This window comes from Rhinolophus sinicus, chromosome 18, assembly GCF_057876585.1.
Source record: "Rhinolophus sinicus isolate RSI-liver-muscle chromosome 18, RSI-T2T, whole genome shotgun sequence".
Taxonomy (NCBI): domain Eukaryota; kingdom Metazoa; phylum Chordata; class Mammalia; order Chiroptera; family Rhinolophidae; genus Rhinolophus; species Rhinolophus sinicus.
The window spans coordinates 53,450,099-53,471,883 of NC_142518.1; the positions used below are offsets into that span (position 1 = coordinate 53,450,099).

Genomic DNA, 21,785 nt, shown 5'->3' on the forward strand with positions numbered 1-21,785 from the left:
AAATTGGGATGAAATTTCCTAAATATGTTATTAGCTGTCTTAGTGTGAAATAATTCTTTCATTTCCTATCTTGGTTTTTAATCAGAAACTTCCCTATTGTGCAAAATTAAATTCTACTATATGATAGCAGCTATGATGAATGACTGGTAAAAAGCATCGCCTACAGAAGTGATAATTTACTACGCTATGCTGACAGTACACTACAGTAGTAAACTCGATATTTCAATAATTAAGTAGAAAATGAACTTTTATTGACACATAAAGGAGACAATACCTCAGAATTACATTTTTAATTCTAATAAGCAATAATTGTATTCTTAATTATAATCCTTTGTGTTACCATCATGAAAGTTGTACAACAAAGGCCCATTTAAAAGGAATTTATATTCCTGTTCCTTGAGTCATTTGTATTTTATTTTGTTTTTGTTTTATTTATTTATTTGTTTTGGCTTTTTTTTTTTAGTTTCAGGTGCACAAAACAATGTAATAGTTAGACATTTATCATTTATATCCATCACACTGTGTCAACCCCACTTCACCCATCCACTATCCCTCTGACATCACACACAGCCATTATATTTCCACTGTCTCTATTCCTAATGCTGTACTCCGCTTCTTAAAACTATATGCATAACATACACACACACACACACACACACACACACACACACACACTCACACAAACACACATGCATAATATATATATACAATATACATACACATGTAAACTTGTGGTTGACATTCATTATTGTTCAGCTTCAGCTTCAGGTGTACAGTGCAGTGATCCGGCATCTACATCATCCCTGAGGTGATCTCCCTAATGAGACAAGTGTCTATCAGATACCCTACAAAATCTTTACAACATTATTGATTACATTCCCCAAATTAACTGTCGTAACCCCGTGGCAATCTTGTGGTTACCGACTGTGCTTTCTAATCCCCTCACCTTCCCCCTTGTCCCCACCCGCCCTCTCATCTAGCAAACCTCAGTTTTTCCTCTATGTCTCTGAAACTGTATCTGATTAGTTCATTCATTTATTCTTTTCTTTAAATTCTACATATCAGTGAGATCATATGGTATTTGTCTTTCTCTGTCTGAATAATTTCACTTAACATAATGTTCTCTAGGTCCATCCATGCTGTTGCAAATGGTAAGATTTCTTTCTTCTTTATGGCTGTGTAATACTCCATTCTATACATGTACCACAGCTTCTTAATCCAGTCGTCTACCGATGGGCATTTCGGCTGTTTCCATGTCTTGGCTATTGTGTATAGTGCTGCAATAAACATAGGGGTGCATACATTTTTTTTAATTAGAGTTTTGGATTTCTCTGGATAGATACCTAGGAGTGGAATTGCTGGATCATAAGGTAGCTCCATTTTCAGATTTTTGAGATACCTCCATACTGTTTTCCATAGTGGCTGCACCAATCTGCAATCCCACCAGCAGTGCACACGGGTTCCCTTTTCTCCACATCCTCACCAGCACTTGTTTTTTGTTGATTTATTGATGATAGCCATTTTGACAGGGGAGAGGTGGTATCCCATTGTGGTTTTTATTTGCATTTCTCTGATGGTTAGTCAGATTGAGGATTTTTTCATATGTCCGTTTGCCATCTGTATGTTCTTTTTAGAAAAATGTCGCTTCATGTCCTCTGCCCATTTTTTAATTGGGTTGTTTGTTTTTTTGGAGTTGAATTCAGTGACTTATTTTTATAAATTTGGGATATTAACCCTTTATCGGATATATCATTTATCACTGGCAAATATCTTTTTCCATTCAGTAGGATCCCTTTTTGTTTTATTGATGGTCTCCTTTGCTGTGAAAAAACTTTTTAGTTTGATGTAATCCCACATGTTTATTTTTCCTCTTATTTCCCTTGCCTGAGGGGATATATCAGTAAAAATCTTACTCCGGGAATGTCTGTAAAGTGTCTTCCTATATTTTCTTCTAGGAGTTTTATGGTTTCAGACCTTACATTTAAGTCTTTAAGCCATTTTGAATTTATTTTTGTATATGGTGTAAGGAGATAATCCAGCTTTATTTTTTTGCATGTGTCTGTCGAGGTTTCCCAGCACCATTTATTGAATAGACTGTCTTTACCCCACCATAAATTCTTGCTTCCATTGTCATAGATTAAATGGACATATAGGCATGGACTTATTTCTGGACTCTCTATTCTGTTGTATTGATCTATGTGTCTGTTTTTATGCCACTATCATGCTGTTTTGATTACTGTAGCCTTGTAGTATAATTTGATGTCAGGTATCGTTATACCTCCCACTTTGTTCTTATTTATCAAGATTGCTGAGGCTATCTGGGGTCTTTTATGGTCCCATATAAATTTTAGGCTTATATGTTCTATTTCTGTGAAAAAAACATCATTGGTAGTTTGATAGGAATTGCATTGAATATGTATATTGCCTTAGGCACTATGGACATTTTAACTATATTAATTCTTCCTATCCAGGAACATGGTACGTGTTTTCATCTATTTGTATCTTCTTTAATATCTTTCTTCATTCAGTGTCTTATAATTTTCTGAGAACAGATCTTTTAATTCTTTGGTGAAATTCATTCCCATCTATTTTATAGTCGTTGAAGCAATTATAATGGGATTGTTTTTTTTTAATTTCTCCTTCTGATGTTTTATTATTGATATATACAAATGCAACTGATTTCTGAATATTAATTTTGTATCCTGCTACTTTCATCTATCAGCTCTAATAGTTTCTTGGTGGACTCTTTAGGGTTCTCTATATATAGTATCATATCATCTGCATATAATGACAATTTTACTTCCTGCTTACCAATTTGGATGCCTTTCATTTCTTTTTCTTATCTGATTGCTGTGGCTAGAACTTCCAGCACTATGTTGAATAGAAGTGGAGAAAGTGGGCAACCTTGTCTTGTTCCTGATCTTAAGGGGAATGGTTTTAGCTTTTCTCCATTGAGTATGATGTTAGCTGTGGGTTTATCATATATGGCCTTTATTATGTGGATATATGATCCCTCTATTCACTTCTTAAGGGTTTTTATTATAAATGGCTGCTGGATTTTGTCAAATGCTTTTTCTGCGTCTATTGATATGATCATATGATTTTTATTTTTCGTTTTGTTAATGTGGTGTATCACATTAATTGATTTGTGGATGTTGAACCACCCTTGCATACCATAGATGAATACCACTTGATCATGGTGTAGGATCTTTTTATTGTATTGCTGAATTTTGTTCGCTAATATTTTGTTGAGGATTTTTGCATCTATGTTCATTAGAGATATCGGCCTGTAGTTTTCTTTTTTTGTAGTGTCTTTGTCTGATTTTGGGGTCAGGGTGATAGTGGCCCCGTAAAAAGTGTTTGGGAGCCTTCCCTCCTTCTGGATTTTTGAGAAGAGCTTGAGGAGAATAGGTGATAATTGTTTTTTAAACGTTTTGTAAAATTCACCGTAAAGCCATCTGGTCCACGGCTTTTGTTTGTTGGAAGATTGTTGATTACTGATTCAATTTCCCTGGTGGTAATCAGTCTATTCAGGTTTTTTGTTTCTTCTTGAGTTAGCCTTGGAAAGTTGATTCTAGAAAATTACCCATTTCTTCCAGATTGTCAAATTTGTTGGCATATAGTTGCTCATAGTAATTTCTTAAATTTTTTTGTATTTCTGTGGTGTCTGTTATCACTTCTCCTCTTTCATTTCTGATTTTATTAAGTTGGGTGCTCTCTCTCTCTCTCTCTCTCTCTCTCTCTCTCTCTCTCTGATGAGTATGGCTAAAGTTTTATCAATTTTGTTTATCTTCTCTAAAAACCAACTCTTGGATTCATTGATCTTTTATATTGTTTTTCTGGTTTCTATTTCATTTATTTCCATTCTGATCTTTATTATCTCCTTCCTTGTACTCTCTTTGGGCTTATTTTGCTCTTCTTTATCCAGTTCCCTTAAATGTGAAGATAAACTGTTGATTAGCGATTTTTCTTATTTCTTTAGGTAGGCCTGCAGTGCTATGAGTTTCCCTCTTAGGACTGCTTTCGCGGCATCCCATAGATTTTGGGTCGTTGTGTTCTCATTTTGTTTGTTTCTAGATATCTTTTGATTCCTTCCTTGATCTCATGGTTTACCCATTCATTATTTAGTAAAATGTTATTCAGCCTCCATGAATTGGTGTGTCTTCCAGTTTTTTTCTTGTAGTTGATTTCTAATTTCATAGCACTGTAGTCAGAGAAGACAATTGGTATGATTTCAATTTTCTTAAATTTATCAAGACTTGTTTTGTGGCGTAACATATGGTCTAGCTTGGAAAATGTTCCATGCGTGCTTGAGAAGAATGTGTATTCTGCAGCTTTGTGGTGAAATGCTCTGAAAATATCTCAACAGAGGCAAAAATATCAAAGATATAAAAACAAAAAAACAGTGCCTGTCTTGGCTTAAGCCCACCAAGTAATCTTCAGGCTGTCCTCTTCTGTACCAAAGAGTCCTCTGTGTATTGTGCAGGCAGAGTCGGTCACCTGGTGCCCAGAGTGACCTTGGGACTGCAGATTTAGATGAGTGGGGCTAAGGGGTCTGGATGGTAGTTTCTACAAAGTCAGTGCAGTTTCTGCTCTTGCCTGCACATATGCGCACTGAGAGTAGCACCACCAGCCCTGTGCCCAGTTCTCCTGAGTCTTAGGACACTTGTACCGTGTGTGTGTGTGTGTGTGTGTGTGTGTGTGTGTGTGTGTGTGGTGGGTGGGAGACTTCTGAGCTGCTGAAAGCCCAGAGCTGCATCTGCCACCTACTGCTGATCCCTGGGAGTGTCTCCACAGTTGTAATTGCCCTGCCCTAAGCAGGCCAGAAAGGGTGGGGGTTCTCGATGGAGGGGTCTTCTCGCTCCCAGACCAGCAGTGTCACACTCTTCCCAGCCTTTTCCCTGGGTCACAGCTGCAAGCTGGGTCTTCCCAGAGCCTGTGCACTAAGCCTTCTCTGTAATCTGACACTACTCCTCAGTTCATGGGCCAGCCTGAGTCTCTTGAAGGGCAGGGGTAGGATTGGGAGAGTGGGGGGAGGGGCCCAAGTATGGAGTTTACATCCTTTGTCCAACCTACGGCCCCGCTAGAGGTCTCAGCTGAGGTTACTGCCTCAAATGCTGGAGGTGCTGCTCTCTCGGCAGGAGAGATCAGCTGTGGGACGCAGGGAAAGAGCCCACCTCCTGGTTTTTGTGGTCTCTGTTCTGTCCTGGGACCCGCTGCATCTCCTCAGTTGCAGATGTGGGCCACGTCTCCACTCCGCTTCCTTCCCTCTTCCCCTGCTCGCCCAATTTGCCCACCGTCAAGTAATCCTCCTAGGAGTCTCTTAGCTGTTCTGTGTGATGAGCAGAGAGTCCTTTGATGGGTTATAGGTGTTCTGTTTGTTGTAATCTCCAAATGAGAATTCAGGAAATCTGCCTCGCTGCCACCATTCCTATGACGTCCCCCTCATCATTTGTGTTTTAAATCAACATACGCAGATACCCACACCAAACTGAATAAAATAAAGGGACATAAATTATTAATAATATACTGAATAGTCATAGGTCATTAAAGCCCCAATGGATGTGTAGACAGGCAGTAATAGAATCCAAAATAAGTTTTTGTCATAAAATATGGTGTTCGATACTCGTTAGTACTACCAGTAGCATAGTATAGCCAAAGTATCCATTATGAGTGTATAAGCCATACACATTAAATAAACTATTTTATTCCAATTCTTCCATTTGGATCCAGGAGTGGTAAAATATTACTCGCACTTGTCTGCCAGGTTGGAGAGTCATCTGTACTATTTACTATAATTTGAGTTGCAAGCACTGATTCTATTCTATAAATCATAGGTACATAAATATAATGTGAGTGATGCCAATTAAAATTTTCATACAAGTGGCTTTTACTACTGTTCAATACTCCTTCAACAGGTACCACTACAATCGAAAAATATGACCTCAGGACCAACAGCTGGCTACATATTGGCACCATGAGTGGCCGTAGGCTTCAGTTTGGAGTTGCAGTTATTGATAATAAGCTCTATGTCGTGGGAGGAAGAGATGGTTTAAAAACTTTGAATACTGTAGAATGTTTTAATCCAGTTGGCAAAATGTGGACTGTGATGCCTCCCATGTCAACGCATAGGCACGGCTTAGGTAAGAGCTTAATGTTACATAGTTTCTAAAGAATATATAGTTAGTAGAGCTATTTATAAATGAAATTCACTGCATATTATTGGGATTTAGCCAAAGCTAAATTAGTCAGAATGTCTAATCTAACTAATTAGTTAGATTAGTCAGAATGTCTCCAAAATCCTGAAGCAAATGGTAAACACCTTTGAAACTGTTTTCTTGTTTCAGATGCCATACTTGTTAAACCTGCCTCTCTTCCACTGGTAGCTAAAACAAGTACCATGTTAGGAAGGATGAAAACTTTTAGAAGGAATACACTACTGAGGAACATAAAAGAACAACAGAGAGTTTTCTTCTAAGTTCAATTTACAGGAAAGAGCACTTGATGATTGAGAGACATTGTGTTTCTAGTTAGATGAATTATGTACTTTCCTAGAAGAGGCAAATCTGTATTTCAGCAAAAGTCTTATTATGCAGGTCCAAGGCAAGGGTATTTAGGAGAAAAAAAGAAGAAGAAAAAAACACTTTGGTTGAGAGCAGCTCTAAGTTATATGGAAGCCAGAGGTTCCAAAGAAGTTTAAGAAAGATGGAGTGGAGATTTCTGGAACATTGGGGAACTTTAATTCTCCCAGATATTTGTCAGAGTCCATATTTATTCATGCTAGACTCAATGCATAGTTTTGAGTTTGTTCAACAAAACACAGAATAATTGTCTTTTTTATTTTCTTTATTTTGTTTTGTTTTGTTTTTTTAAGAATTGACTTTTACACATCTAAAATGTGGTAGATCCAAGTCTGGTATTGTTTGCCCCAGATTATCTGATAAATTCTCTATGTCAAATTGTAGACTATGTAATTATATTCAGCTCAACTGCACCACTGTGGTTCCAAGACACAGCTTAGAAAACATACCTTACAAAGAAGTCAGAGCAAGTTTTTAAATTTACTGATGAGGTAGAGGTGATGAGGGTATAGAGGCCCATTGAGATGGCAAAAAAGGTGAGGAGGGGATAGCCAATTATGTGTATTCCCAGAGCAGATAAGAAGCAGTTAGAAAGAAGATATTTATAGTATCTAATAGAACAAATTTCTAATTAAACCTCAAAAAACCCTGTCTATGTAATTATCTGATGGGAACCTTTTTTAAATCCTTATAATAAAGAGCAGGGATTAAAAAGAACTACCACAGTTGGCCTACAATTCTAAGATTTATCTAAGATTCAGTGTCATAGCTCATTTACCTGTTACATTCAAAAAATGGCATTGAGATTATGCCAGAAAAAGAGTCAGCCTCTCTTTTCTACCATATCCCTAGAAATGTTGTGTTCCACTACCTCCTTTGACTTCAGTATTACAACAATGATACCCTTCCATGATAAATTAACTATGCCTGAAAATTTCCTATGGTTAAAAGACTTCATTTAGTTTTATATTTAGATCAGTAAGTTATGTATGTGCACACAAAATCATTTAAGAAACAAAACCAAATTTTTAAGCAGTTAATTGCTCACAAAATTAAACAGTAGCCATTATATACGTTATACCTACATGAGCCCTCATGTGATATTTATCCTTTAGGTGTAGCCACCCTTGAAGGACCAATGTATGCTGTTGGTGGTCATGATGGATGGAGTTATCTAAATACTGTAGAAAGATGGGACCCTGAGGGACGTCAGTGGAATTACGTGGCCAGTATGTCAACTCCTAGAAGCACAGTTGGTGTTGTTGCATTAAACAACAAGTGAGTAAACCCAAAGATGCATGGTCTTTGTTCCTAGGCCATGTGTTACAGCTGGTGATGTGATCCATCAATCAATCAATATTCCCAACAATCAGGACATCCTAGTTATCAGTAATAAAAGGACTTTGTTTGGAACCTCCCCTTCATTATGATGGAAATACTTGTCTAAAATGAATCTTTAATTAAATATTCTATAGTCTCTTGCTATTCAAGTGTAGTCCTGGGACCAGGAGCATCAGCATTACCTGAGATTTATTTAGAAATGCTGAATCCTAGCCCCACCCTAGACCTCCTGAATCAGGATAAGCATTTTAATAAAATGACTTGTGCGCACATTAAATTTGAGAAGGGCTTTTCTAGACAAACAAGTTCCAGTTTTACCTGTAATAAGCTGCTACTACTCTTTGCATTATATGTGATTCTTGACTTATCAAAACTTTGACCTACCTTCGTAATAGGACAATCATTTTTGTTCTTTACCACACACTGTTTAGTGTTCGCAACTCTAGAATTACCTGTAGTCCTGTCTTTCTCAATCTTTCCGTCTTCCTGATCACGTACCTGTAAGAGCAAGCTAATATACTAAAATCCAATGATGTTAGAGGTTGCTAAGAGCTTGACTTGTTATTCCTTCCAGTTAATCGTATGCTTTCTGACAAGGGACCTTCGGAGTCCCTACCAACATATGGGAGGGACTTGAATGATGACAAATTCAGACACCAGGATATGGCAGGAGACAGCTTTGTGTGTATGTACTGACTATGTATCAAGCTGATACCTCATCACATAAATGGGCTCAGCAGAAATTTCAACACAGATGGGTTATAGAACTTTATGCAAAGGAAAACAAGTAGGAAATGTCTATAGTTAAGAGGAGACCCTGGCTTACAGTGTCTTAGAGCTTAAAATATTGCTAAATCTGACTATCTCTGACCTGACCTGAATGATATCAGGTGAAGCAATAACAATCTCTTGTGTATTACAGAACAGCTTGTAATAATCAAATTCGACTATTTTAATTTTGTTTTGCTGACTTGTATTGTTCAAAACTGAGCATGAATGGCAGTTTTAGACATATGGTTTAGTAAATGTCTATCTTCATTGATGCAGAATGAAATTTAAATTAGATTAAAATATTGCTCATTGAAAGAATTAGTATTTTAAAGTTTATGGGAGAAATGTCATAGCCAATATATCTTCCTAGGAAAAAATCTGGTTTCTGTGTTCTATTCTATTCCCTTAGTTATTTATTAAATTAAAGTATTCCTAGTGACAAATGTATTTTATTTTTACTAAATAAAGTAGTTCATAAAAACAATGGGGATTCTAATGCTAAGAAATTGAACCTAGCTAAAATTGTAAGGTTTTTGGAGTTGGTCTTTAAAAACATCCTACCTTTTTTTTCAAATGTCCAGCTTTTATTGAGGTATAATTGACAAACATTGCCAATGTTTTTGATACCTCCCTTACTTCTGTGTACTTAATTTTCTATGGAATCTTTTAATCTATTAATGTTAAAGTAACTTTCACAAAAATGGTGAAGCAGGGAGGTTTGGGGTAGGTAGAACTTCACAAGTGCCTTCAAGTAACTATCCATTCGCAAACTCAGGCTGCCTGCTACAAAATACTAAGGGAGTAGAATATATAGACTATATAGTCAGAAATTTAAAATACTTTGTGCAACTTTCTTTCTACGCATAATCTGGAAATTATACGCACACACACACACACACACACACACACACACACACACACACACACTTCTATCTTTTTTTCTAGGCTGTATGCTATTGGTGGACGTGATGGAAGTTCCTGCCTGAAATCAATGGAATACTTTGACCCACACACTAACAAGTGGAGTCTGTGTGCTCCAATGTCCAAGAGACGTGGAGGTGTGGGAGTTGCAACATACAACGGATTCTTATATGTTGTGGGGGGTCATGATGCCCCTGCTTCTAACCATTGCTCCAGGCTTTCTGACTGTGTGGAAAGGTAAAATGTTTCGATTTATTTATATATGTGTTTATTTGGTTATTTTTTTCAGAAATGAGAACGATTTTTAGGCTGCCAGAAACTAGGCTTCTAAATAAGAGTTAATCCTTTTAGAGCATTAGTTCTTTGTAAAATTGCACACTTACTTTTAGACTCAAAATATTTTGAAGAAATTCTCCTCCTCATGCATTTCAGATCCATCTAAAGAAATATATAAAAATAATATGCTGTTTTATTATTTGATAGTCACCCATAAAATAATGAGACAAAAGGGATCTAATAATAAAGAAATTTTATGCCAAGCTATCACTCCACCTATTCATCAGCTCAAATCAAATTAAATTTACTGTTTCAAAAATAAAATCAGTCCTCAAAGGATGAAGAATTACCACCACAAAATATACAGAAAGAATTTCCTAAGAGATGTGTTAATAATGTTCTGAATGATGACTTTATTGCATTAAGCATTTAATTTACTAAAGGTAACTTCTTTGAATGGCAGACATTCATTTAGATGAATAAAGTATGATGTTTGTTAAAAGAAGTCATATAACTTTATAGTTATACCATTCATGTCCTTCACAATACAAAAAATATACATAATATCAAAATGATATTAACTTAAGAACAAATGACAAACGTACAGTCAATGCGGTTATCAGAATTCAGAAAGCCAACATCAGTATGGGATGGTGTCCTCAAGAGAAATTCATGGAGTACGTAGAATTTGTACTCATAAAAAAGAATGGAGGGGATTTCAGGTGTAAGAAAAAGCACAACCAAAACTATGGATGTAAAGGAGAAAGCTTTGTAGACAAGAGCAGAGACTATATGTTGAAACGTGATTTAGAAGGCCAATTCAAAGCACAATTAAGTACTAGATTGTTGGATAGCCTACATTTTATCTTGTAGGCAAAGGGACAATTAAATTTGGGGGAACTGCCATTATAGTCATTTGGGGGAAATTGATTTAGCAGTGATATATAGGATACATGTAGGAAGAAGAGACTAAAGGAAGAGATATCAATATTCTTCTTCTGAGAAGGATACCACTGAATCATAATGGATAATGCTTTGTTTCTAATTACCTAATAATTGATTTGTGGTAGTTTTAATTTTTTTAAGTTTAATCTTAAGTAACCAGCTCCCTGCTACTCAGTGTATATTTGAAATGCTTTTCCTGAGATCAGTTCTTAAGAGGTGCAAACATATTTTAACATTATGCAAAATGTAAATAAGGTCAAGCAATGCCTCATATATATACTATAGTACAGCCAAACATATGTGACACTGAGATTATCCACAATAGTTCCACTGATAGTTAGCAAGGTAATTACTGACCACCTCTTCATCATGCCAGATTATTTACTTAGTGTGGCAAAATTTCATGACATATAATTTGCCATTTTTACCATTATAAAGAGTACAATCCAGTGGCGTTAAGTACATTCACATTGTTGTGAAAACATCACCATCATTTATCTCCAGAACTTTTTTCATCTCTTCAAACTATTAGGTTGGTGCAAAAGTAATTGCTGTTTTTGCAATTATTTTTAACCTTTTAAACCGCAATTACTTTTGCACCAACCTAATAAAATTCCATACACATTAAATAATAAATCCCCATTCCTCCTTCACTTAAACTACTGGCAACCACCATTTAACTTTTTGTCTATAAATCTGACAATTCTAGGCATGTGATAAAACTGAAGTCATAAGTAGTTATCCTTTGGTGACTGGCTTATGTTACTTAGCACAATTCTTCAAGGTTCATCCATGTTATACCATGTGTCAGAATTCCCTTTCATTTTTAAAGCTGAAGAATATCATATTATATGTATGTGCCACGTTTTGTTTTTCCATTCATTCATCAGTGGACAATTAGGTTGCTTCCACCTTTTGGATACTGTGAATAATGCTGCTATAAACATAGTTGTGCAAATGTTTGAAACTCTGTTTTCAATTCTTTTGTGTATACACACAAAAGTGGAATTGCTTTATCATACAGTAACTATAGTTTTACATTTTTGAGGAACCTCCATACTTTTTTTTCCCATTGAGGCTGCGACATTTTTTATTCCCTCCAACAAAACAAGAGTTCCAATTATTGCACATCTTCACCAACACTTGTTATTTTCTGATTTTTGTTTTGTTTTGTTCAGTTTTGTTTTGTTTTGTTCTGTTTTTAATAGCTATCCCAATGAATTTGAAGTGATATCCCCTTGTGGTTGTAATTTGAACTTCCCTAATAATTAGTGACATTGAGCATCTTGACATATGTTATTGGCCATTTGTACATTTGTATATTTTCTTTAAAGAAATGTCTATTCAAGTCTTTTGCTCATTTTTAATTGGGTTTCGTATCTTTTTGTTGTTTTGAGTCATAGGAGTTCTTTATGTAGTCCATATATTAATCCCTTGTCAGATACATAATTTGTTAATCGAGTCTCTCATTCTGGGGGTTGCCTTTTCACTGTGTTGTTACATGTACTACACATGCTTTATCCAATCATCTATCCAAAAGACACTTTGGTTGTTTCCATGTCTTGGCCACCATGAATAAGACTGCCTAGTAATAAATTCAACAAAGGATGTGAAGGACCTATAGACTGAAAAAATACAAGACATTATATTTAGGTCTTTAATCCATTTTGAGTCAATTTTTTGTATATGGTGACAAACAGCAGTCTAGTTTCATTCTTTTGCAGTGGCTTTCCAATTTTATTGAAGAGGTTTTCTTTTCTCCATTGTATGTTTTTTGCTCTTTTGTTGAAAATTAGCTGCCCATATACATGTGGGTTTATTTCTGGATTCTCAATTCTGTTCCATTGATCTGTGTGTCTGTTTTTCTACCAATACCATGCTGTTTTGATTATTGTGGCTTTGTAGTATAATTTGAAGTCAGGGAGTGTGATACCACCAGTCTTGTTCTTTTTTCTCAGGATTGCTATTGCTATTTGGGGTCTTTTATGATTACATACAAATCCGATGAATTTTTGTTCTATTTCTTTTTTAAAAAATGCCATTGAGATTTTGATAGAGATTATATTAAAATCCATACATAGCCTTGGGTAATATGGCCATTTAAACTATGCTGATTCTTCCAATCCATGAACATGGAATTTTTTCCCATATTTTTTGTGTGTGTGTCTTCTAACGTCTTACAGTTTTTCAATCTATAGGTCCTTCACATCCTTTGTTAAGTTTATTCCTAGGCAGTATTATTCACAGTGGCCAAGGCATGGAAACAACCAGAGTGTCCTTCAACAGACGATTGTATAAAGAAGATGTGGCTCACATGCACAATGGAATACTACTCAGCCATAACAAAGGATGAAATACTGTCATTTGCAACCACATGGATGAATCTTGACATTATCTGCTAAGTGAAATAAGTCAGACAGAAAACATTTAGAACCATATGATCTCACTCATATGTGGAATATAAAAACAAAACAAAACACAAGAAACAAAAACAAAAAAAAATAAAAATAAAATAAAACAAAGCAACAAATGAAAAAGACAAACAAAAACTCATAGGTACTGACAACAGTTTAGTGGTTACCAGAGGGAAAGTGGGGAGAGGGAGAGGTAGAAGAGGATATACCGGGTCAAATATATGGTGATGGTAGGAAATTTGACTTGGTGGTGAACACACAATGCAATATACAGATGATGTATGATAGAATTGTACACTTGAAGCCTATATAATTTTACTAACCAATACATCAAATTTAATTTATTTTAAAGTACCCATTGCATAAGGAAAAAAAAATCTAGAATACATAAAATAGCACCACGTATGGCACATCTAAAGGGTGGTTGTGGCAGGTTCCAGAGCCCACTGGGGCAAATCCCACTCCATGGTGTCAGCTCCCACAAGGAGCTCATATGCTGTGAGCATGGCCAACTTTTATAGCCAGTAAGACTGAGGGTCAATTCTACCCCAAAACTTTCCAACAGCATTCAAGGCTCAACTACAACAGGAAAGCACACAACCCACACAAGGGGCACTCCTGTAACACCCAGGTCAGGTTACCAGGGATACTGCAACACTGGGCCCCACAATATACCTACTACATAAGGCCACCCTGCCAAGATGGGGAGATGTAGAAACAAACACGGTGAGGCAGCCAAAATTAGAAAACAAATGAATTAAATAAAATGGAGGCAAGTAATCTACCAGAAGCAGAGTTCAAAACAATGATTATAAGGATGCTTAAGGAACTTACTGAGAACTTCAACGAAGAGATAGTAAGCATAAAGAAGGACACAGAAACATTTTTTTAAAAGTCAGATATGTAGCATACAATAATGGAAATGAAGAATACCATAAAGGAATCAACAGAAGATTAGTTGAAGCAGAATATCAGGTCAGTGATTTGGAGAACAAAGTAGAAGAAAATACCCAATTGGAACAGCAAAAGGAAAAAAATAATTTTTTTAAAAATGAGGATAGTTTAAGAGACCTCAGCGATGATATCAAGAGTAACACATTTGCATCATAGGGATACTGGAAGGAAAAATGAGAAAGCATGGGATTGAGAACCTATTTGAATAAATAATGACTGAAAACTTTCATAACCTGGTGAAGTAAATAGACATACAAGTCCAGGAAGTGCAGAGAGTCCCAAACAAGATGAACCAAAACAGGCCCACACCAAGAGACATTGTAACTAAAATGACAAAGGTTAAAGACAAAGAGAATCCTAAAAGCAGCAAGAACAAAGCAACTAGTAACTTACAAGGGAGCTCCTGTAAGATTGTTAGCTGATCTCTCAACAGAAACTCTGCAAGCCAGAAGGGATTGGCAGGAAATATTCACAGCAAAAGAAAGCGAGGATCTACAACCAAGACTACCCAAAAAGTCTATCATTTAGAATCAAAGAACAGATAGAGTTTCCCAGGGAAGAAAAAACTAAAGAAGTTCGTCACGACAAAGGAAAGTTAGAGGGACTTCTTTAAGATTAAAAAAAAGATAAAAAATATAAATAATAAAATGGCAATAACTATGTGTCTATCAACTATTACTTTCAATGTAAACAAATTAAATTCTTCAATCAAAACATAGTGTGGCTGAACGGATAAGAGAACCGTTATGAAAGCTGCCTACAAGAGACTCACTTCAGATTGAAAAACACACACAGACTGAAAGTTAAGGGATGGAAGAAGTTATTTCATGAAAATGGGGGGGGGAAAAAGCTGGGGAAGCAATACTTATACCAGACAAAATAGACTTTAAAACACAGGCTATAACATGAGACAAAGAAAGATCCAGTAATCCCACTTCTGGGTATTTATTCAAAGAAACCCAAAATGCTACATTGAGGGGATGTTTGCATCCATATGTTCATTGCACCATTGTTTACGATGGCCAACATGTGGAGGCAGCCTGGGTGTCCATGAATGAATAAAGAGGAGGTGGTACATATATACAATGGAATATAGCTCGGCCATGGAAGGGAATGGGTTGTTGCCATCTGTGATGGCATGGATGGGCATAGCGGGTACTATGCTGAGTGGGGTATGTAAGACAGAGAAAGACAGATGCAAATTGATTTCACTTATATGTGGAATCTAAAGAACAAAACAAACAAAACAGAAACACTCATAGATAACAGAGAACATTTTAATGGCTGCCAGATGGGAGGGATTGGAGGTGGATGAAAAGGGGAAGGGATTAAGAAGTACAAATTGGTTGTTACAAAGTAGTCATGGGGATGTAGGGTATAGCACAAGGACTATAGTCAATAATATTGTAATAACTGTATAGTGTTAGATGGGTACTAGATTTGTTGGGGTGAGAGATGGGAGGGGGGTTGTGCTATCGGGTGAAAAAGGTGAGGGGATTAAGAAGTACAAATTGGTAGTTACAAAATAGTCACCAGGATGTCAAGTAAAGCATAGGGAATATAGTCAATAATATGGTAATAGCTATGTATAGTGCCAGGTGGGTACTAGACTAGTTAAGGGGATCACTTCTTAAATTACACAAATGTCTAACCACTGTGATGTAGACCTGAAATTAATGTAAAATAATAATGAATGTAAAAAAAATTGAAAAAAAGTGTTGGCGAGGATGTGGAGAAAAAGGAACCCTCGTGTACTGTTGGTAGGATTGCAAATAGTTGCAGCCAGTATGGAAAACAGTATGGAGTTTCCCCATAAAATTAAAATTAGAACTACCTTATGACTCAGCCATTCCACCTCTGGGTATTTAGCCGAAGAAATACAAGACACTAACTTGAAAAGATATATGCACCTTTTGTTCATTGCAGCATTATTCACAATAGCCAAGATATGGAAGCAACCTAAGTGCCCATCAATCGACAATTAGATAAAGAAGAGGTGGTACATATATACAATGGGATATTACTTGGCCATAAAAAAGAATGAAATGCTACCATTTGCAACAACATGGATGGACTTAGATGGTATTATGCTACATGAAATAAGTCAGACAGAGAAAGATAAATACCGTATGATTTCACTTATATGTGAAATCTAAAGAACAAAATAAATGAAGAAACAAAACAAACAGACTCATAGATATAGAAAACAAACAGGGTTGCTAGATTAGGGTTTTGGGGGGCTGGGCAAGAAAGGTGAAGGGATTAAGAAGTACAAATTGGTAGTTACAAAATAGTCACGAAGATGTTAAACCCAGCATCGGGAATATGGTCAAACAATATTGTAATTTCTATGTCTAGTGCCAGTTGGGTAGTAGACTAATTGGGGGGAATCACTTCATAAATTATATGAATGTCTAACCACCATTCTGTACACCTGAAATTAATATAAAATAAGAGTGACTATCAAATGTAATTGGAAAATTAAAAAAAAATAAAGTAAGGAGGAGAGATAGAAAAACAAAAGTGAAACAAAAAGAGATGTGATGCTATTTTAATTTGAAAGGCATATGGTAACTTACTCTTTATTTAATAACTGCTCCTGTGTCTTTACAGATGGTAACCATATTACCAATTTTTTTCTTCAAAAGATTCAACATTCCCCAAAACCCTCTTTTTAATCAAGCATTATCCAGATAATATGAACATTAGCCATATTTTTGAGCATTAATTATCATGCCCATGCATAACAGCCTTGGGTTTGGTTTGCAAATAAGTAAGGGAATCCTTCTATGAGCCTTGGTTCACCATTCATACATGTGTGTACTCTGTTACTGAGTGCAGTCTCAATTAACAATAGTAATTGTGTTGAATATTCAGTTTAGTTAAAGATATAGATATGAATTTTCTGGTTCTGGGTTTTATTATAACATCAGAATTTAAGGTGAAATAGTCCATGACACTAAACAATATTTACTGGATATTCATATTGTCTTAATTATTGCTGATCTCAGATATTATTAAAAATGTTACTGGATGTAAGGTTAATTTCACATGGGAGCTTGGATCAGATAATTTAGAATATGACTAAAGATATAAAAACAGAAATAAGAGGGGTAGAAGAAATAAAGGACATTAGTAAAAAGTAATGAATTAATGTCTCTTTTGTAAAATGATTATATTTATTTGGATTTTACAAATAGGCCAACAGAAATCAGAGATAATTTCCATGTATAACTATATGAGTTTTCTTTTATTGTTCACCTCTTTTAGATTTTAGTATTATGTATTTTAAAATCATAGTCTCAAATTTTAGGAAAGAATTATTGATGCAGATTTTAATTAATATCACTTCCTGAATTCTCTTTTGTTTGGTGACAGAAAAGTTTGGGGATAAGGAATTAAATTCAGATTAAAATGGGGGAAATAATCCAAGGCTCTTGTGAAGATAAATAGGAACTCTCACAGGGGCAAAATATAGGATAAGACTATGGTCACTCTAATAGCAAATAGTATTAAAAACCAGTGCACTACATTTTCTAAAACTAAAAGGTAATTCAGATTTACTTAAAAAATGCATGCTCTCATATAAACAGGATTAGGCATCTGATGTATAATTTTGATAAACAGAGAATAAGAGAAAAATGAAGGCTCTCCACCCAGCATACTAAATGAGAGACGGTGCATTTTCCACAAAACATTAAGATGTTAATATGTGAGATTTCCTCATGGGGAATCTCAGTACTGAGCAAAGAAATGCATGGTGTTTTAGAAAGGAGATATATTTTTGACATGCTTTGAGTGTCCTCTGGTGGCTGAAAAGAATTTTGTCATGTATTTACCTTTTACATTTATTAGTCACACTACACTTGATTATTTATAAGGTATTTTTAATTCCTTCTATTAGACAAGTATACATCTTATCAATGCTTATTATTTCAATGTTAATACTATTGGACTTCTCCTCTCAATTGTATTCCTAAACTCTTTAAGGTATGATCCAAAAAATGATTCATGGTCAACTGTGGCGCCTCTGAGTGTTCCTCGTGATGCTGTTGCTGTGTGTGCCCTAGGAGACAAGCTCTTTGTGGTTGGAGGATATGATGGACATGCTTATTTGAACACTGTTGAGTCATATGATGCACAGAAAGATGAATGGAAACAGGTACTCTTATTAAAAGTACTCAAATTGGTATATTTCAGGTTTTAATAAAATATTTTTTAATATACGTTTGGAATTAATTCCATTCTCTTACCCTTTAGGGCCTAACCAGATTTTCTTAGTGAAATTTATAGTACGTGCTTTATCTATGCTATATGAAATTACTAGTTGATCTTAAGTGATTATTAGCAGGATCCATCAGTACTTAAATGAAAGGGGATAGAACCATCTCTTGACTGCATGGATCATTCATTTGACAGAAAAGTGAGTCAGGTTCAATAATTCAAGAGCCTTACTTTCTGCCCAACTTTATATGTATGTATTATAACTTGAGAACCAAGGAGCAATGTCCTTGTCCACCCATATCTGCCCCATTTTCTCAGCTGATGCCCAGGAGAAAAGTCTTTCAGTCCCTTCCTCGTAGAGATTGTATAAACTGTGACAGTCTTAACTCAATCAGTCATTTAAGAAAATTAATGCTCAGTAAGAGACTGGAATTAAACAAACTCAAGAGTGCTGGGCATCTAACAGAAGGAATTACAAGGAGAGTACAGAAGGGGCACTGAAAGCACATCTAGGGGATGCAAAGCAAAATTGATGTGCCTGACAGTTTTTTCCAGTGACAGTGCTATATTTATTCCAAAATGTCTAGTGGTGTTTTGCTAGTTACATAATGGATTAATAAAAACATGAAGTCTGATTAACTCTTCACCATTTACACAAACAGGAAAACCTTGTATCTGGTATCCAACGTCACCTTCCCTTATACTGATTTCATGCTGCTCTATTTTCTACCTAGTGAGCTGGTTACTGTTCTAAATAAATGTGTTAATATATTGACAGCTGATAATGGGTTTCCATCTCCTTCAACAATTTGATTTACTAAGACCCTTGGAATCACTTAAATTCTGCCATGTAGATAGCTCTTTACTTTATCAATACTTAAGACCAGCTAGAAATGGAAGAAAACATTTTAGCAAACAAGGAGTTAGGTGAACTACAATAATCAAAATATTTGTCTGAGCCGGTGAAATTTACTTTTCTGAAAAATGTAAACTAGTACCTAAGAGACCTAGATTCTATTCCTGGATTTTCACTGTTTTATTGTGTAATGTTGGAGAGAGTAAAACAGAACTAACAAATAATGGAATTATAACTACTGTATGTCATTGGTAGTTATAAAATGAGTAGTCACAGAGATATAAAGTACAGCATAGGGAATATAGTCAATAATGTTGTGATAACATGTATGGAGGCAGGTGGGCATTAGACTTACCGGAACACTTAAGTTATATAAATGTCTAACCACTATGCGGTACACTTGAAACTAGTATAAAATAAAATTGAATGTCAACTGCAATTGAAAAATAAAAAGGAAAAAAAGTGAAAAAATAACTACTATATGCCAAGTTATTTTCATTCATTGTCAGTTAATTCTAACTTATTCTTGAAGTATTATTAGCTGTAATTTTTCAAGTGAGAAATTACCAGAGAGGTGGAACTTACTCATTATCACCTGCTCCTCAAACTCAGATCTACATCATTTTAAAGATTATATTTTTTCTATCACACTGGACTGTTTTCTGGGCTACATTTTCCCTTGTCTTTATGTGAGATGTAGATTAGACCAAGATAGCTAAAGACTGCATCAACTCCAACATGCTATATTATGCTAAACAGAGAGTTCATTCAAACTTCATTACTTTTCTTGTTTGTATTTTGTTTGTTTTGTTGTTGTTTTCTGTGTTAGGAAGTTCCTGTTAACATGGGAAGAGCTGGTGCATGTGTTGTGGTGTTGAAGTTACCATAAAGCTATCTTTATCAAAGGGAAGGAAACTGGATATTTTTTTTAAAAATGGAGTAGGAAGAAGAGAAGAAGAAGAAAACTGTTATTTCCTTCAGTTAGTAATCAAACATGAAAATTCTTCTGTTATTTTAATATGTAGTTATAATTGTTCTAATTTGTGAAGCCAAAACAAGTTTCTAAACAAACGTTACCTATAAGAGTTAAGTTTATATGTTGTTACAGCTGATAATATAAATGGAAGTCCACTAGTCTAAGTTTAGCCTCATTACTTTAAAATGTTTACAAGAAATTGATAATGGCCAAGATATGAGAGGTTATAGAAGAATTGTTAATTGTTAAGAGTCTGAGAAGTTAAAAACATTTTCTATTTCTTAAAAAAAAAGGTACTCTATTATGTGGAACATAACTAATATAAAACAGAACATCTAAAGCTTAAAATATAAAGTCTGATTTTCAGTAAGACATCATTCTCTTATTCAAAAAAAATGTCTCAAATAGCTAAATGATACCTCACATTTATCAAGAAGAAAGCTTTTACTGTGTTGAGGGAAAACAAAAACTCATTGACATAATTTGTTGTGATTATCACAGTATGTTAAAATTTTCACAAGCTTACACTTTTAAAGTACCATCTTCCAAAGCATACACATAAATGTGGTATTACTTAACATGTTGTCTTGTTAGATTTGTTACCATCAAAATATTACTGGTCATTTCATATACATAATCCATATAATAAAACAATGAATGTTTATCATATTGATGTAAACTGTGACCTTAGCTTTAAAATTTCAGGGCCTCACTTGTATAGAAAGTAATATTCTCCTCAAACATTTCTGTGAACTCTGTCAATATCTATCATTAAGTTTAACAAATTTTCAAAAACAATTTTTAAAGTGCAGTAAAATTGAGATGTTCTACAATATTACACTTGGAAACACAAAAATATTCAATCCATGATAAATTCTGTAATTATCTTTTATGTACTAATACACGCTTCTCTGTTAATGTTATATTCATACATCAGAAAATGTTAAGGATATATGCACTACAATAAACATTTTTGAATTAAAAAACAACAAAATGGATAGTTGGGTAGTATTTTACCTTTAAATTTTTACTTCCATTATCACATTATAAAAATATTTAAGGTAAAATGTTAAAAAAAAAACTTCTTTATGAAAGTAACTTTAAAAGTAATGTACAATTTTAGAATTTCTGCAATATGTTCTTTTAAACAAGCTTTGTATTGTAGTATGTGAAACCAACAAGTAAAATCCAGAGAAACACTTATAAAATGTACCACTACTTTTTGAGTTTAAAAAAAAAAAAGAGCAACATAAGTTGTACAAAGATATTTGTACTTTGACAAATTGAATTTAAATAAAATCTATTTCCTCTGGTTATAAAGAGTGTGGCTTTAAATTATGTCAAATGCAGTTTGAAATGACTTTTTAATATTTTTATCCAAACAGCTAAAACACCGTATTTAAATATAAAAATATAATTGCCTTCCTTTGTTCCTTACCCCTGCAATTGTCTTTAATTCTAAACAGAGAGCTATTGACATCTTGAGTTCTAGGGGTAAAGATGGAGACATAGATATGCTATGAAAA

At 34.8% G+C, this 21,785-nt stretch overlaps 1 protein-coding gene across 1 annotated transcript in view; it reads left to right on the forward strand.

The window, feature by feature from the left end:
• The window catches only part of KLHL4 (kelch like family member 4), a 114,935-nt gene extending 93,356 nt beyond the window's left edge, over positions 1-21,579 (forward strand). Inside the window, exons 7-11 of the mRNA XM_074323668.2 lie at positions 5,919-6,143; positions 7,697-7,859; positions 9,639-9,851; positions 18,194-18,365; positions 20,113-21,579. Coding sequence (XP_074179769.1) covers positions 5,919-6,143; positions 7,697-7,859; positions 9,639-9,851; positions 18,194-18,365; positions 20,113-20,172 — 833 coding nt within the window. The 3' untranslated portion in view covers positions 20,173-21,579. The remainder of the gene's footprint in view (positions 1-5,918; positions 6,144-7,696; positions 7,860-9,638; positions 9,852-18,193; positions 18,366-20,112) is intronic.
• Positions 21,580-21,785: the final 206 nt, after the last annotated feature.